Below are 19,445 nucleotides of genomic sequence, written 5' to 3'. Positions count from 1 at the left end.
TAGAAAAAATAAAAACAAAATTCATCTGGAAAAACAAAAGATCAATAATATCAAGGAAATTGATGACTTAGCAATACCAAGTCTAAAATTATATTATAAAACAGAAGTCATCAAAACTATTTGGTACTGGCTAAGAAGTAGAATGGTGGATCAAGGGAATAGAGTAGATACACAAGACACAATAATCAAGGCCTATAGCCATCCTGTAGTATTTGATAAAAGACTCCAGCTTCTAGAATAAGAGCTCACTATTCGACAAAAATTGCTGGGAAAACTGGAAAATAAAAGCATGGAAATGGAAATACCAAAATAAATGGAAAACCATTCTGGAGAACAATTTGGAACTATGCCCAAAGTGCTAGAAACAGTGCATGCCCTTTGACCTAGCAGTGCCATTGCTGGGTCTGTATCCCAAAAATATCTTAAAGGAGGGAAAAGGACCCACATGTACAAAAATGTTTGTAGCAGCTCTTTTTGTGGTAGCAAAGAATTAGAAATGATGCCCATCATTTGGAAAATTAGTAGATTCCCATCAGTCAGATATGGCCGAACAAGTTGTGTTATATAAAAATGGAATATTATTCTATAAAAAATGATGAACAAGCTGATTTTAGAAAAGATTTACACAAACTGAGTGAAACAAGCAGAACCAGGAATACATTATACATGTTAACAGCAAGAATGTGAAAGACAGTTCTACTTAGTGGTTTAGATCCAAAGCAATCCCATTAACTTTGGACAGAAAAGTGTGAGGGACAATATATAAACAAATATGTACAAAGCAAACTATCTACAGGATAAATAGGAGAGAAAGAACTATGGAGAATGAATGTAAATCAGCACATGTTCACTCCTTTTTTCCCCCCTTATATTCCCTATGGTTTTTCCTTTTGCTCTGATTTTTCTCTTCCAACATGATTCATAAAACAGTATTTGCTGAGCAGCCATCTAACCTTAGGGCAGGCTGGGTTTGCTTGTTAATCTCTGATTTTCTGCATCTGCTGCCTCCTATTCAACATAAGCAATAGACATTAAATACATCTGTTTCCTAAACACAGAGAGGAGACTTCCTTCCAAATTGGGTTTTGTTATGGGCATTGGCTTCAATTGAAGTAGTTAGATTTAGGTCAACTCTAAGTAAGAACTTTTTAAGATTCAGAATTATAGGACACTGAAATGAGTGACTAAGGGAGATTATTATTTCTTTTTTTCCTTAGTCATTTTAAAGGAATAAACTGTTGGGCTAAGTCCTCAGGACTAAACCTACTATGAGGTACTCTCTCCCTCCTCACAGCACCTTCCCTTTAATGATGCATTTCTCCTTCCTCTAGATCTGTTAGCCTGCCAATCAATGACAAACTCATACCTCAAAGTATATTCTTTTAATGACTTCTTCCAAACCCCTTACCTTGCTAACTCTATTGCTCTATTTCTATTTATCACTCCTAGTGCTTATTTTACCTCTTCATTTTGTCTGTGACTTCTCTTAAATAAAGGTACCTTTTGGTAAAAAAGGAAAAAAAAAAGAAAGTAGGAAGCTGTTCCACCGTCCCTCTGGAATAGATTAGGTGTGACATAACTTATAATCAATGTAGCTTAGGAGAGACAATTACTATGTCATGGAAAAAACATTCAGAATTGAAGTCAAGAAACCGGGATTCATATCTTAGCTATGATGGCCCCTTTGTTGACCATAAGGAAGTCTATCAACCTTTCAGTTTCCTCATCTGCAAAATGGAGAGAGTAATTCTTGACCACCCATTTTAAGGAGTGATAACAGGAAAAAGCTTTGTATGCCTTTTAATAGTAAGCAGAATGATAAGCATGTTGGGACATTTAAACTCCTTCAGTCTTAAAGTCTGGGACATAGGTTGCTACTATAGTGACACCTAATGATGGGATTATAAGAACGATAATGATGATGGCAATAGCTAAACTCTTATCTAGCCCTTTAAGGTTTGCAGTGGTGACATTTTCTATTAAGTATCTGAGGTGTGATTTGAATTCAGTTTTACTGACTCCAAGGTTCATTCCTCTCTCCACTGTAGCTAGTTCCAAATCCAGAGGTCTGATAAAGCCCATCTGAGGAATGCTAGTAAGAACCAGCATTGCTGGCACAAACATAGCCTTTGTATTCCCCCAAATCCTGGAGATTGACTGACCCTGGTTGGGGCTATCAGAACAATATTGATATCTTCCCTTAAAAGCATATGGAGAGCAAAATCTAAAACATCACTCCTCTGGCCAGGAATTGAGGTTGGTGATTGCCTTTCATTTGTCTTTCTGTTAAAAAAAAAAAAAAAAAAAAAAAAAAAAAAAAAAAAAAAACATGGAAGGAAGAAGAATGAGACTTTAGCTTCCTGTTCTTTAGAGTGTGAAAACTCTGATCTCTCCCATTAGGTCCTCCCAAAGGGAAAGGGTCAGGTCACCATTTCAATGATCTGGCTTCTGGACCCCAGAAACTTCCTATAATACTGATCACTATTGGTCTTATTTGCATCAGGGGTTGGGCCAGTCACCAGAAGGTACCCCCTCCTTCAGCACCATATCAGTCATTTTGCTCCATAGTTGTGAGTCTTAGACAGCAGCTGAACCTATTAATGTGTGCATGGGTGAATTCACCAGATCCACCCCTGACCATCCAACCTCGTCACCTGGAGTCTGTGAATTCCAGAAAAGAAACATCATGGACAGAAGGTAGAGGTAGGGAAGGGATCATGCTTCTGAGTAATTCCTCTCTTCTGCAGCTCCTATACGCCCCACTACCTGCACCCCCACCAGGGTGATGGGGTGGCCCTGCCCTGCAGTCACCAACTGCAGCTCTGCAGGGCAATCCTCCCTTACACTTATGGTTTCTGCCTTTTCTCTGGGGATATAGAGCTCTGTCTTTTGACAGAGCTGTAATGAAATTGGCTTTGATTAGGTCAGGGGAAAAGCAATAAAGTTCAGAGGCTGGAACTGAGGTACAGTGGAAAGAGCAATGTCTAAAGTCAAGACTCAGACTATTGACCTTTCTGCCTTTCTTTAAGCTTCAACTAAAATCCCATCTTCTACAGGAAGCCTTTCTCAACTTCCCTTAATTCCTATGCTTAGTTCCTCTGTTAGTTATTTCCTATTTATCCTGTAGATAGTTTGCTTTGTACATATTTGTTTATATATTGTTCCTCACACCAGATGGTAAGCTTCTTGAGGACAGGAGACAGTCTTTTGCCTCTTTTCATATCTTCAAAGCTTAACACAGTGCCTGGCACATAGTTGGCACTTAATACATGTTTAATGAATTGAATTTGAAATACCAGTTCTGTCACGCATCAGTCATGTAACCTTGAACAAGTCATTTCATCTCAGTGCTTGATCTACAAAATGGAAATATTAATATTTGTACTACTTTGTTACATAGTGATTTAAAGAGAACACTGTAAATTATAAAGTTCTAAATGGATGTTTGTTGTTATATGTATTCATCTGAAGTGAAAAAATATCTTTAGCTTTTGGTCTGGAATGATTTTCCTCTTCAGCCCCCAGATTGCACTTTGTTCTGGACCTGTCTAATCATATGATAATAGCCTTAATTATGGTATATATTATATCTTATACATTATATTTCATCTATATGTGTATGTATGTATATATATGTACACAAGCACATACTAATATATAATATAATATACTTCTAATATATGATATACTTATAGAATGTATATAATATAATATAACAATATACATGCATACATACATATGTAGGTGTGTGTGTGTGTGTGTGTGTGTGTGTGTGTGTGTGTGTATGTGTAATCTTTAACTGGAAATCTAATTCTCTTTCCATTATAGTAGATAAGTCAGAAAATACAGCAGGAGAAAGAATATGTATAGGGACACTCCATAGTTACTGATTCCACAACTCTCTGGGGACACACATTCATTATTAAATTCCTTCCTTCCACACAAATGGTCCCGAAATGGCATCTTGAAGTTCCCTTCCTGCATCCCTGAACTAATGCTGTCATAAGGGACTGCCTCTGCACAGCTAACCCCTCTCTTTTTCTACTTCAAACTTGGGTCATAATTGAGGTTTCAACCTCAATCAAAAAGATTCCAACAGAGGAAGGATCCAAATATTCAATCATTTAATGATTTATAAAACAGGGCAAACTGATTCATAAGCCATTTCCTGCCAAATCCCTTTCAGGTTCTGATGGAGACTTAGAAAGAAAATCATCAAAGGCTTTTTCTTCTAGTGTGATTATCACGTATTGTGGTACCACCTTTTCTAAATCTCAGCTATTTTACCCACAGCTATGGGATTAGTCATGTTCTGAGCATTCCACAAAATGAAGAGGTTGAAGAGGGAAGTATTTTACAGAGGAAAAAAGATGAAGCCCAAGAAGTGGAAGGCACATGTTGAAGCTACCTGATCTAATGGTGAGAACTGGGAGCCCAGTCTTAATACCCATTATTCTTCTCAAAGGGGAAAGCCTAAGAGAAAAGGGTTAGTTAGGGGAAAGGTGCAGACCTACCTCCAGGTAGACGACCCAGGGCATGACCAGCGTGGCCACAAGGAGGTCAGCCACAGCAAGGCTGACAATTAAATAGTTGGTGGTGGTCTGGAGCGCCTTCTCCCGAGACACAGCCATGCACACCAGCACGTTACCGAAGACAATGACAAAGATGAGCAGAGTGAGTAGCATGGCATAGTAGTTGTAGTGGGGCTTATCTGCCTTTGCCTCAGACCCATTCAAAGACTGGGACCAATTCCGGCCGTCTAGGTCATCATCATACCAGGAGAGGTTCAAGGGATCCATGAGAGCAATGGAGCCACTGGCCAGCTGAGCTCTGTTCCTAAAAAAGAGACACAGGGAGTGAGCTGGGTGGAGGATGAAGTAGGAGCAGGGTTGGGGTCTCGTCCATAATGAGGGGAGGGAAGAAAGAAGCTCCTTTCTAGCCAGTGAGAGAACCCAGAGAAACATCTCCCAGGTCTTGAGTCCTCAATACCATCCTCTCTGCCAACTTCTAGGAAGGAATGGGAAAATGCTATTCCAAATTACCAGTGCTCCCATAGGAAAACACTGATTATTTGACCTGGAAAATGATACGGTCAGGGTTGTCCAAGTGTTATTGGGGGATTGAGGAAGATTAATCTAGTTTGTGTCACAGAGTCCCTTACATGAATATCAGGCTTTGAAGGGTCAGATGCATATGATTCTGACTCCTCAAAGCATGGCAGAACATTAGTACCATAAATTCATAATTTTTGTACCATTTTTCTAGTGAACCAGACATTAATAACACCTACTAAATGGTCAATCCTGAACTAGGGAAGGACTATATAAGAATTAATAAGATATAATTCCTGCTCTTAAGGTAATTGTAGTTTACTTGAGAAGATGATATTTACACATGAAAATGTAATATGTCACAGCTCTTCCTCTAACCCCCATGACTCAGCTCATAGAGACTAGATCCAATCATGGAGACTAACCAAAGAAGGTCATTTTTTTTTTTTTATTTGATGCTACCCCTGATGGTTTTTGTTGTTTTTTTATTATTATAGCTTTTTATTTACAAAACATATGCATGGGTAATTTCACAGCATTGACAATTGCAAAAGCTTTTGTTCCACTTTTTCCCCTCCTTCCCCTCACACCCTCCCCCAGATGGCAGGTAGACCAATACATGTTAAATATATTAAAGTATAAGTTAAATACAATATATGTATACATGTCCATACAGTTGTTTTGTTGAACAAAAAGAATCAGACTTTGAAATAGTGTACAATTAGCCTGTGAAGGAAATCAAAAATGCAGGTGGACAAAAATAGAGGGACTGAGTAGGGACTATGAGGGACTATGTAGTGGTTCATAGTCATCTCCCAGAGTTCTTTTGCTGGGTGTAGCTGGTTCAGTTCATTACTGCTCTATTGAAACTGATTTGGTTCATCTCATTGTTGAAGAGGGCCACGCCCATCAGAATTGATCATCATACAGTATTGTTGTTGAAGTGTATAACGATCTCCTGGTCCTGCTTATTTCACTCAGCATCAATTCATGTAAGTCTCTCCAGGCCTCTCTGTATTCATCCTGCTGGTCATTTCTTATAGAACAACAATATTCCATAATATTTATATACCACAGTTTATTCAGACATTCTCAATTGATGGGCATCCATTCAGTTTTTAGTTTCCGGCCACCACAAAGAGGGCTGCCACAAACATTCTTGCACATACAGGTCCCTTTCCCTTTTTTAAGAGCTCTTTGGGATATAAGCCCAGTAGAAACACTGCTGGGTCAAAGGGTATGCACAGTTTGATAACTTTTTGAACATAGTTCCAAATCTCTCTCCAGAATGGCTGGATGTGTTCACAATTCCACCAACAATGTATCAGTCCCTGTTTTCCCACATCCCCACCAACATTCCGCATTATCTTTCCCTGTCACTCTAGCTAATCTGACAGGTGTGTAGTGGTATCTCAGAGTTGTCTTAATTTGCATTTCTCTGATTAATAATGACTTGGAGCATCTTTCATATGGCTAGAAATAGTTTCAATTTTTTTTGTCTGAAAATTGTCTGTTTATATCCTTTGACTATCAAATGGAGAATGGTTTGCTTTCTTATAAATTAGAGTCAATTCTATATATATATTTTGGAAATGAGGCCTTTATCAGAACCTTTGACTGTAAAAATGTTTTCCCAGTTTATTGCTTCCCTTCAAATTGTGTCTGCATTAGTTTTGTTTGCACAAAAACTTTTTAATTTGATATAATCAAAATTTTCTATTTTGGAATCAATAATGATCTCTAGTTCTTCTTTGATCACAAATTCCTTCCTCCTCTATAGGTCTGAGAGGTAAACTATACTATGTTCTTCTAATTTATTTATAATTTCATTCTTTATGCCTAGGTCATGAACCCATTTTGATCTTATTTTGGTGTACGGTGTTAAGTGTGGGTCAATGCTTAGTTTCTGCCCTGATGTTTACACTGTCTAGTGTAATCATTGAATATCAATGCTGTCTAGTTTTACAAAGATGTAGGTTAAAAGGCAACCACTTGGCCAGAAACTGGAAACTACATGGATGCCCATCAATTGGAGATTGGCTGAATATAAATTGTGGTATATGAATTTTATGGAATATTATTGTTCTGTAAGAAGTGACCAAGAGGATGATTTCAGAAAGGCCTAGAGACATACATATGCTGAGTGAAATGAGCAGGACCAGGAAATAGTTGCATAATTAAGTAACAATACTGTATGATGATCAATTCTGATGAATGTGGCCATTTTCAACAATGAGATGAACCAAATCAGTTCCAATAGAGCAGTAATGAACTGAACCAGCTACACCTAGCGAAAGAACTCTGGGAGATGACTATAAACCACTACATAGAATTCCCAATCCCTCTAATTTTTTCCATCTGCATTTTGGATTTCCTTCACAGGCTAATTGTACACTATTTCAAAGTCCAATTCTTTTTTTTTTTTTTAGCAAAACAACTGTATGGACATGTATACATATTATTGTATTTAATTTATACTTTAACATATTTAACATGTATTGGTCAATCTGCCATCTGGGGGTAGGGGAAGAAGGGGAAAAATTAGAACAAAAGGTTTGGCAATTGTCAATGTTGTAAAATTTCCCATGCATGTGTCTGGTAAATAAAAACTATTAAAAATTTTTAAAAGGCAACCACTACAGGAAACAAATACAAATTGAATATGGGATGACCTTTTCTTAACTAGAATTCCCCAAGAAAAATTTTCATGTCAAGAGTGGCCCCTGTCAATCCAATCCAATCCAATCCAATCAATCAATATAATTTATTATGTATCTACTTTAGATCAAAAACAGTGTTAGATGCTAGGAGTACAGATAAAAAGCATGAAATAATCTCTATTTGCAAGGAGTTTACATTCTAATGTGGGAGGCAAGTGATATATAAATGTATACACCATAATTATGAACTGAATATGTTTCTTGCTGCTTCTAAGATAAGATGGAAAAGCTTTGACTTTGAGTTGGGCACTCAAAATCTTCCATAAGCTAGTTCCAAATTATCTTTATAGGATGATTACATATAACTCCCCCTAATTTGATCTTTATTCCTAACAAAATGGCTCATTTTCTGTTCCCTATACATGATAATCCTATTTTCTACCTTTATATCATTGTATAGACAAACACCTGAAATACCTCCATCTTCAGCTTCCACTTCCTGTAACCCCTAGCTCCCTTCAAAGCTCAACTCATGCACCAGTTCTAACAAAAGACTTTTTCCTATATTTCCCAACCCTTAGTGACTGCCCCCTCCTCAAATACTTTGTATTTTATATCTATCTTTTAGTTCCTTATCTATGTATTTGTATTTTTCTTCCTTTCAGTAGACTGCTTTCTTTTAAGTAGTCCTTAAAGACAAAAACTATTCTCACCTATGCTTTGTATCCCCATTGCATAATATAGTCACTGCAATTTAGTGCTTAACAGCTGCTTCAGAATTAAACTGAAGGTAGTCCACTAACTTTAGCACCACTATCTATGCCATTGTCTCTACAGAACTGGGTTTGGACTTGTTTATGTGGACAGAATTTTCACAGGAAGATCTATGGGGCAGAATAAAATGTTTTCACCCCAGTGTCAATCGCTTGGGAAGTTCCTTGCATAAGTAGTAGCTATTTCCCTAAACTCTAAAGCTGAAGGGACCTGAAAGCTTATATACTAAGAGACCCACTGTTGAAAGATAACCACAAAAGTTATTTAGTTGAATTTATACCAAAAGAGAAATTCCCTTCACATTCCTCAACTTTTATTTGAAGATTTATAGAATTGAGAAATTTACTCTAAAGGGAATCAAACCCATTTCTATATGATTGAAATTACTCTCATTTTTAAGAACAGAAAACTGCATCAGACAGTTTCTTCAGGACCAATAAGTGGGTCATTTTGGCTGAAATGGAATGTACAAGAAGGTTTACAAGAGGTAAACCATGGCTAGTATTTAGCAAGGTATGAACAATCACATGACAAAGGAGGAAAGGGATTCAGGAACAGAGAACAATTTATAGTTGAAATTGGATAATTATAAAGTCAAGACTACAGAGAGGAAAATATGAGATCAGATTAGGGATGATAATCAATTGGGAAAGTAGGAAGACATGGAGTGATTGGAAATTGTGGTGAAAATGAAAAATGAATGGGTTAGGAGGAGTGAAACAGAGAGAAAAACAAAGAGAAAATCAGATATTATGATCAGAGAGAAAAAATTTCTTCATCACAGATGTAGAACATCCATGAGTGATAATATCTAAGCTCTAAGGTAAGAATGAATGAAAAAAAAAAAAAACATGCATTAAGACTTAGTTTGTGCCAAGCACTAAGCTCAGTGCTAGGGACACAAATACTAAAGTGAAGACCGTTCCCCCTTGAAGGAGATTACATGCTAAAAAGTGAAACAGCACACAAAGAGGAGTAGGAGTCTAGGACAAGTACTTTCATCCCCAAAGTAAATGATGAAAGCAATCAGAGAGAAATTAGTTGACATACCCTATCCAGGAACAATGATAGAGATAATTTGGCTCTGATTCATGGTTCTCAAACTGGAAAGAAAAAGGAATGAGAGGAGGAAAGCTTGTTGGAGAGGCTGTATAAGAAGTAAATTGAAGCATCACTGAGCTTTTCCTGAAATAGTGGTCAAGGAGGGGCAGTCAATGGCAATAGAAGGAAGATCTAGAAATAGCAATTAGGAACAAAGAATATGCCTCTTGTCCTCTTGGATTTATGTATCAGACATTGCTGGGGAGGGTAATCAGGGATTCACTGTCTTCTGGGGGAGGCCAGGTTTCCATGACTGCAAGAAACAGGGAGTGTGAGAGGAAGACAGCACAAAATCAGTGGGCTTGGGAGAAGAGGAAGTTGAGTTTGTTAGCCACAGGTTGAGGATGTGCATTTGACTGCAGTGCTCCCTTTGAATGGGGGACTTTGAGGATGAATGGGGTCTTTGGTTCATTCTCTTTTAAATATCAGTAGAGAAGGTTAAGGCATCTGGATGAGGAAGTACTTGGGTGTACCTAGGCCTTCAGGAATCCCACGATTCATACTTAGCACTAGGTTTTGTTTTGGTTTTGCATCATCTCACATAGTCAGAAGATGCTCTGCATGGGAATCATGCTGGTTCCTGAAGTCTTACGGTGAATAGGGTCTTGACAGCAACAGTCCTGCTGTCTGAGGTCCTGAAGCCGATAGATCTGAGGTCTAGATAGTGTAGGGTGTGGAGTCAGGGAGACCCAATTTAAATGTGCCCTCAGATACTTACTAGCTGTGTAACTCTCAGCAGGTCACTTTAACTCCTAATTGCCTTGGATTCCTCAAAATGGGGATAAATACTAGTACCTAAGTCCCAGGGTTGTTGTGAAGACCAAATGAAACAATTGTAGAGAGCTTAGTGCAGACACATAGTAAGCACTATGTTAATATTAGCTATTGTTATTATGTTTAGGTGTATGTTAATTATGGGGGACTGATAAGGTATCTATCTCTTTGTTCATGTGCTCATATGAAACAGGACAAAGGAGGCAAATGGCAATGGATCTCAATTCTAAATCCAGTCTGAACCTTCAGGGTGGGGAGTAAGGAAGGACTACAGTGTTCTGATGATATATATATATATATGTAGAAGATATATATATATATATATATATATATATATATATGTAGAAGATATATATATATATGTAGAAGATATATATATCTTCTACATATATAGATATAGCCTCTACAATGAAGGTAAATAGATAAAATCCTGCAGAAAGTGTGAAATATAATCCTACTTTATTAATAGTATGAATGATAGAGAAAGGAGGAGCCAGTGCTGGGGCAAGAACTTTACTGTTAAAGGACTTGGAGGCTTGGTGACTCAGGGCAGAGTAGGTATTCCAAGCAGGTCAGAATAGCTCTGGGTCAGTAGATTCTAGGTTAAAGAAACCTTGAAACTCAATCTCTGGGTAAGAGTAGGATAAAAGACCTAGAAGTTAAGGAGACTTAGGAGCAATGAAACCAACTGAGATAATATATGTAAAGTACTTTGCAAATTTTAATGTCCTACATAAATATGAGCCATCATCATTATCATTTCATTCTTCTCAGCTTCAATGCACTTCAGTTAAAAACAGTCCTGTTGTTATTAATCCCCATTATTATTTTTAAATATCATTCTCATCCTATTCAGTAGAGCTCAGATAAAAAAAATCTGAGACAGTTGCTATCCTGCTATTTTTCTTTTATATTTAATATTCTGTGACTTATTACACAGTTGGATAAAATTTCTATTTTTAATTAAATAAAACATTAGGATGTAAACTCACCTTTTATAGAACCACTGAAAGCATTCTTGCTACAAACCTACAGTACTATCCTCCAGGGATGATAATATGTACTCTATCTTGTTTCCACATAATTTTAATTATTTCTGCTAGAATTCTATTTTTTACATTTTTATTCCAAAAACTCTAGAAATCATAATGATTTCATTATGTCAACATCTATTAAAATATTGTTCTTATTTATTTTATGTCTTTGCAGTTAAGTAGTATAGTGGATAGAATGCTGGATCTGGAATAAGTAAGAATGGACAGGAAGACATTAATTAGCTATGTGACTTTGGGCAAGTTATCTGCCTCCATTTATTCATATGTAAAATACATCTTTTATCTCCCAGAGTTGTTGTGAGGATAAAATGAGAAAATATTTGTAATACACTTTGCAAATCTTTGAGTGATATATAAATTTTAGTTATTAGGCTTGGGAAATCATGGACAATAGTTTAAAGAGTGATCATTCTGCCTCAGACATTTACTATCTGTATGATTCTGGTCAAGTCATCAAATGTCTTTGGGCCTCAGTTTCTTGTTTGTAAAATGGGGATAATAGCAATCCCTACTTCAGAGTATTATCATGAGGATTAGATGAGAGCATAAGTAAATAACTTTGCAAAAGTTAAAACACAATAAAAATGCTACCATTATTATTAGCATTATGGAGGGCTATAGTAGCATTCTAGGAACTCAGAGATTATCAGTGGATTCCGCAGCATTAGCTATTTAGGAGTGAGGCAAAGCTTGAAACCCAGTTCCTGAGCACAGTTAAGAATAAGGTGTCTACAGACTCTGGTCCTGCTGCCGAGGAGACAATCCTAAAACTGGCCCAGGTGTACTGTAGCTGGTTAGACCTGGCATAAATTGCAATTCTGTTGAGACTAAGGTATCTTTGCTACATCTGGGACTGCCCCAACTGCAGGAGAGAGGGAATGGAGTGCAGATGGGTAATCCTGCTGCCAAGGAAACAGATGCTTCTAAGAGTGGGCTTGCCTGGATGCATAACACCATCCCATAGTGCTGCTGGCAGCCTCTCCCAAGCCTGTAAATACAGCTTTCTGTAGTTACTTGCAGGAAGAGTGAAAGAGTCTCCCTCCCATCCCTCACCTCCTCAGGGGTCTATAACCTAAGCCAGCACATAAACTTGCTATTTTCTCCCAGGCACAACATGGAGACTGGAGTGTCAACTTTTGGCCTGAAACCAAAAGCAGGCTTTTGTATCTGCTTAAGCCAAGAGCCATTGGAAAGAGAGAAGAGGAGAATTCTTCTCTGCCTTCTCTCCCAAATAACCTATGGCACAGCCTTTGTAGGTGAAGTTCCTTATTTAACTCAGAGAAAATAGTCTATAAGAATTTCACTTTCCAAGGTTAGAGGTGACTATAAGTAGGAACTCTGGAGCCCAGGGAGGATTCAATTAAGTGAAAATGGGAGGAAGAAAGGGGAAAAAGCGAGAAGGTTCCCTGACTGCCCTTCCCTCTCATATATTTAAGAAACTTTGGGCTCCGGTGCTTCAAAAGTTCCGACTTGTTATCTAATTAAAATATAGCAAGTCCTTAACATGTTTAGACTCCTGGTAAAGCTCTTCTGTCTTAAACTTATCACCCTTCTTTTCAGAGAATTAGAGTATTTTAATAGGGGGAAATGCCTTGCTATTTTACAACAGTCCATGTGCCAAAGGAACACCAGATCACCACCATCTCAAACATACAGGAAAAAGAGGATAAAGCAAATTCAGAATGTCTATGCTGGTCTGGTCACAAACAAAATAATGTCTGCAGCAAGTGTGACTTGGAACAAAGGAGGGAACAAGATCCACCCCCTCCACTCCCAATACCACCTGTCTGCCAGTCTTTGGAGAGCCTGCTTTTCTCCCTCACCCTCCACAATCAAATTTGTTTTCAGCCAACAGTGGTTATTGTTGGAGCAAGTGAGTGGGTAGTGGAAGGTCATGTGATTACAGGGAGAAAAAAAGCGAATTCTTTATCTGAATGGAAAGGATTCAGAACAAAGCTTTGGGGGGCGGCAGAGAAGGGGCTAGCAGGGACAGAATGAAGTGGGGAAATGGAACATCACGAGCAGATATACAAGGAAGCTAGTCTGGCCAGGTCAGGTTTTCTTGGTTCTTTAAAACTTCCAGACCTTGTGAAAAAGGATATTTATATGAACTGAAGCTGAAGGCAAGGACCACAGTAGCACCCTCCCTGCCATAATGAGAAACTGAAGGAACAAAGGAAGCAGAGTTTTCTCCTCTCCTTCTTAGGAGTCCCTTCCTCAATGCTTCCAAGTACATGAAGGATTTCTATCCCTAAGCAAAGCTGAGGATCCTCAGCCATATGTGACCTCTTTCAGTCCCAGAGTTCAGCCCAGAGTCTAGACCATTAGTGTTTCCTGACTTGATGAGGCTGAGCCAGAGTCCTGCTTACCTATCATGTCTGGGTACTGTCACCTTTCCTTCCCCCAGGAGGAAGCAGTAGCTAGGATGAATTAAGACCCAATAATCAGATGTGACAGCTTCCTGATAGATAAGTCAGCCTCCTAGTTTGCCAGCCAGCCATTGGGGGGGTGGGAATAAGAGAATGCCTCTGCAGATGATGGACCCCCCAGCCCTACCACACCTGGAGATTGCACAATCCTTGCTCTGGTCTTAAAGTAGGGGAGCAAGTCATTATTACCTCAGATTTTCCCTCTGCAAAATGAGCCCAACATTAGACAGTAGGATCAGAGAATGTTTTTTAAAAATCACTATGAAATAACAAAAACCTGGTCTCTTTCAATTTCTCTCTCCCATCCATGGTTTCAATGCTGCAGAAACCAGACAATATAACATACTTCGCCCAAGACTTCCCCCAAATTCTTTTGGGCCAGCCCACCATAGATTTAAACTTTCTCTCTTTCACAGATTGTTCATTCATCATCATGTGGTGACTTTCTGCTAAGAAAGCCCTCTGCTCTATTATTCAAGGAAACATTCCCAGAAATGGCCCAGAGCCTGACTACCTATTCAGTCAGGGCATCCTTCCTCACCTTTGCTTTTAATCCTTGTGGTTACAGCTTGTCTATTTTATTTTTCCCCCTTTCTGATTATATCCTGCATGGAGATGGAGGAAATAGGCTTATCTAATCCTTCTGTATAATAGCCCTTCAACGACTTCAGCCTTTCCATAATCCAAATATCACTACTATTAGTAGGAGATGGTCTCATTCTTGTTCCGTTGCCTCTGTCATTTTCTTTCCCAAGAATTTGTTCATTTTCTTTCTAGTACATTTGCTTTTCTCTTCAGGAAGGCAAAGAACATAAAAGAAAATCTTTAACCATTACTCAAGTCAAGAGGAAATAACTGCTGGATCTCTTTCAATTGTGACAATGTAAGGAGAAATAGATGGGGTCTAATCCTTAGTTTAAATCCTGTATGAGCTATTCCCTATTTGTGTGGTCTTGAGCAAGTAAATTCTCTGAATCCTAGCTTCCTCATCTGTAAAATAAAAGAGGTACACTAAATGATCTGTGAAGTCCCTTCATTTTAATTATAACTTAAGTCCATCCTACCACTAAAGTCCATGTATCTTGTCTCCATCTCTTTCTTTTTACCTTTGGTCAAATGAAAATACATTTTATATACACTATGGGAAGGCTTGTTGTAATATGTAGTTTTTATTTGTAATATATAATTTTTGTTTACATATAGTTTTATGTAAAGAAATATATATACATATTATAATACATATAAATATATATAGTTTACAATAAGATTTCATATATATTTTATATAGCGTTTACTATGTATATTATGTACATATGTATGTGTGCGTCTAGTTTAAAATAAGACCACATATATATAGAATTTACTATGTAGATTACATGTATATATGTGTCTCATTTATAAGCCTTCAGATATATCTTCACATGTGTATATATATATATATATATATTTGTGTGTGTGTGTTTATTATATATATATATATATATATATACACTTAATTTTGCAACAAGCTTTCTTTGGAACAATCCTGTGAGATAAGTAAATAAAAATTATTTTCTCTATTTTATAGATTAGGATTCTGAGAGTTAGAGAAATCCATGCTTTGGGTAAATTCAGGGTATGAAGCATTGCGGAGGGTAGGGAATTGTCAAGAACCTGGCCCAATATGAAAAATAACCACAAACTGATTCCAGTTTAGCCTATTCATATCCCTACCATATCTCCACCAAGAGGATGGATGAGGCTGGGCATTCACTTGCCCAAAAGACTTGAGAGAAAAGAAAGGAAGAGGGAAATGGGGAAGCAGAATATGGAACATTGAGAGAAAATGTGTGGCCCCTGGGGTGGCACAGAGGGGAAGCCAGCATGGGGGCTATGTGGGTATCTGCTCATTTTGACACTAAATGAACAACATGCAAATTAGATGCAAAATATCATGCTGATTAGCATTTATTATTTCTGGATCAACTCCATAAATACTTTTAGTTGTTCCCACTGCAACAATTGGAATTGTTAGTAGCAGCCTCCCCAGCAGTGGCAGGGTGACATGGGATCATATAGCAGTGAGAATGGTATCCCATGAGATGGGCAGGCCTTGGCTCTCTTTAATGTACAGGAAGGTTAGGGTACTCTGCTCTTATTGTTAACCAGCCTTCTGGTCCATGGGTGAGAGCTGAAGACAGAGTCATGGGTTTGAATCCTGTAAGCTCTAGCTAGTTCTCTATCCCATTGTAATTTCTAAGATTTGCATAGTACTTCAAATTGCAAAATGCATTATATTTATTACTTTATTTAGCCTCATAACAACTTCTGAGGTATTCTATGGTATTATTACGCTTATTTTGTTGATGAGGAAACAGGCAGACAGAGATAATGTAATTTGTCCAGAAATTACATCATTGGCAAGGATCTGGCAAGATTTGAACTTGGGTCTTCCTGACTCCAAGGTCAGGGCTCTATCTATTATGTCACTTAACTATCTTAATCACAGATGGCAACATTCAGTCCATCCAGATATCTCACAAACACATACACAAAGGACAATGCATGGGAAAATAACATGAATGTTCTATTAAGAGTGGGTCAATGGTATCCTCCTTACAGATGGATTTTAAAGAAAAAATCCTTTTCCATTGCCCATACAATCAAAGGAGTAGGACATTTTGTAAATAGCCAGTTTAGAGCACCACCTGCCCTACAGCAGGCCTTTGGAGCTAGGTTTCATCATCTACAAGAACACTAATTAATTTACTTTTTAGCAACTTTTCCCAGAATTTATGGAATTCTTAGTCTTCCAAGCCCCAATTCTCAAAAATCCGATGTAATTTAGCCTCTATGGGTATCCTGAGCGCTAGGAAAATCTGGGGAGCATCAGACACATTTGAGGTACTATCCTTACAATAGAGAGCTAGAAGGGACTCTGAAACACAGCTAGCCTCAATCTCTCTTTTTGGAGGGCCCCAGAGGTGAACCTTAGTGAGGAGATCAATTAGGAAGGTGGAGGACTTTAAGGATTGGTTAAAGGAGCTGAAGGTATTTAGTCTGCAGAAGGGAAGTTATGTACATGGTAGCTAATTTCAAATACCTGAGACTGCCATAAGGATAGGAGACTAAAATTGTTCTGCTTGGTCACAGAGGATAAAACTAGGAGCCATAAGTGGAATTGTTAGTGTAGATGTGACACAAAAGAACTTCCTAACAAAGAAAGAGATGCTAAAATGAAACGGGGCATGATGGATTCCCCTTCCGCTAGAAGTCTCTTGAGAATTTAATTGGGAAGCTTTGTCTCTCTTTAATCCAATTCACACACAAGTTAAGACACCTCCCTCATGGGGTAATTGGTCTCTTGGAGAATGAATGATCAACAATAACAGCCTTACTTAGATATGTGTTGGACTAGCTGACCTTCAGACTCCCTTCTAACTCAGAAACTGTTCAATTCTGTAAATCCCCGGAGGTCAATAGCTATTAGTAGTAGCTCCAAAGAGCAGGGTCCAGAGGTTTAGCTCTATCTTAGCCAGGAGATTCCGTTTGGTCTCTGTCCTTGGTCCTCCCACAGGGCAGAACTGCTGTGATCTGTAAAATCAGAATATTAGAGCAGCAAAAGACCTCAGGGAATCTGACCAGCTCATTTTACAGATGAGGCAGGACGCTGACATCCAGATAAGTGGAAGCATTTGCCCAAGGTTACCCAGTAAGTTAGTGATGGAGCCACCCCCAGTCGGGGGCACCAATCCAGCCTTAGCTGCTGATACAAAAGGGATGTCTGCCTGACAGTCCCAACCCTGCGGGTTTTTGATGGCTTCATTTTTTTAAAAAAAGCATCTTCTCACAAACTGTCAAAGTGTCACAAATTAATTAACTGTTAGCTTAAGTGACTCAATGCAGGGAGGGGGGAGGGCAGCAGCAATGCTAAATGGAGAGGTGGTGTTACGCTCTGTTCTTTGGCTACCCTCTGATGAACAAACTCAGAGGTTCCAACCAGATGAGGAAGGAAAAGGAGCAGGGGGGGGGGGTGCTCATGTGGGTGGAGGAAATTGTATGAGGGCGGAGGGGAGGGAATTTGGGGGAGGGGGAACCAAGGCTCTATAAATAGCCAATTAGATCCAAATTAAAAATGAACCCACGGGCTGATACTCTTCTGCAACCCCCTATTCCCCTTAGCTCAATTTTTCTCCAAAAGGTTGAAAATTTCTGAAGTTATGCTTGGTTTTTGGTTAAGGCTTAGAGATGGCAGGGTGGGGGGTGAAGGGCCTGAGGGAGAGTTTAAGGCTCCTGCTAGGAGCTGAGAAAGGTGATGGTGCGTCTGATTGCTGAAGCTCTGAAGCTGGCTCAGAGCCTCTGTCTCAGACCGGCCTCTTGACCTTTACTTTAATTTCAGGAAAGAATTGAGAAAACATGCTCTTGAAAGTCAAGAGGGAGACAAATCCTGAACCTTATTACTCTAGAGGGACAAAAACAATCCTTGGTATTTGGCAGAAAATTGCTCTGCTTTATGAAAAAGGCAGCATTGATCAGAGAAATAGTAGGTGAGGGCCCAACCCAAATGATACCCTTTCCTCCCCCTCCCTCTTTTCCTCCCCCAACTTCAATCAAGAAGGGAGGAGGGAGGAAAGACGTGTGTGTGTGTGTGTGTATGTGTGTGTGTGTGTGTGTGTGTGTGTGTGTGTAAGAAAGAAGAAACAGAGAATAAGAGACAGATATTAAGAGAGACAGAAACAAAGACGCACGGAGAATCAGAGAGACAGAGAGAGGAAGAAAGGAGAGAGACAGAGACAAAGAGCCAGAGAAAAACAGACACAGAGAGGCAAAGAATAAGACTGAGACATATACAGAGAAACAGAATAAGAGAGAGAGAGATAGAGAAGAAATACTGATAGTGTGAGAAAGAGTGACAGGAAAGGAACAGATAGAGACAGAGGCAGAAAGACAGCAAGGCAGAGAGATAGAGAAAGAACAAGAGAAAATGAGAGAGACAGACAGAGAGATACAGAGACAGAAATAAAGTCAGAAGGAGGAGGAGGAGGAGAAAGAAACAAAAAACAAAGAGATGAGAGGCAGAGAAAAACAGACACAGAGAGGCAAAGAATAAGGCTGAGACACATACAAAGAAACAGAATAAGAGAGAGAGAGAAATACTGATAGTGTGAGAAAGAGTGACAGGAAAGGAACAGATAGAGACAGAGGCAGAAAGACAGCAAGGCAGAGAGATAGAGAAAGAACAAGAGAGAATGAGAGAGAGGTAGAGACAGAGACAAAGAGACAAAGTCAGAAAGAGGAGGAGGAGGAGAAAGAAACAAAAAAACAAAGAGATGAGAGGCAGAGAGAGGAAGAAGGAGACAAAGGAGATAGAAAGTAATCAACCAACCAACCAAGAGAAAAAAAGCAGATAAAACTAAAAGGGAGATGAGAGTAAGCCCAGAAAACAAGTGAGATGAAAGCAAAGAGGGGGAAAAAAGAGAAGAGATGGAGGAGAGGAGAAAAGAAAGCTGGAAAGGAAGAAAAATGTAGAAAAGATATAGACAAATAAAGGACAGAAATGAGAAGAAAAGAGACAGAAAGAAAGAAGGGAGAAATGGGAGAGAAGGCGGCTGGACAGTAAAT

The 19,445-nt window shown here is 38.7% G+C and overlaps 1 protein-coding gene across 1 annotated transcript in view; it reads right to left on the bottom strand.

Moving 5' to 3' along the window:
- DRD2 (dopamine receptor D2) overlaps positions 1 to 19,445 on the bottom strand; it is a 96,073-nt gene that overhangs the window by 25,224 nt on the left and 51,404 nt on the right. Inside the window, exon 2 of the mRNA XM_074304224.1 lies at positions 4,515 to 4,836. Within this exon, the coding sequence (XP_074160325.1) occupies positions 4,515 to 4,799 (285 nt within the window). The 5' untranslated portion in view covers positions 4,800 to 4,836. The remainder of the gene's footprint in view (positions 1 to 4,514; positions 4,837 to 19,445) is intronic.

Source organism: Sminthopsis crassicaudata, chromosome 3, assembly GCF_048593235.1.
Source record: "Sminthopsis crassicaudata isolate SCR6 chromosome 3, ASM4859323v1, whole genome shotgun sequence".
Taxonomy (NCBI): Eukaryota; Metazoa; Chordata; class Mammalia; order Dasyuromorphia; family Dasyuridae; genus Sminthopsis; species Sminthopsis crassicaudata.
Note: the sequence above shows the minus strand (reverse complement) of the source record. Positions and strands in the feature narration are given on the sequence as shown.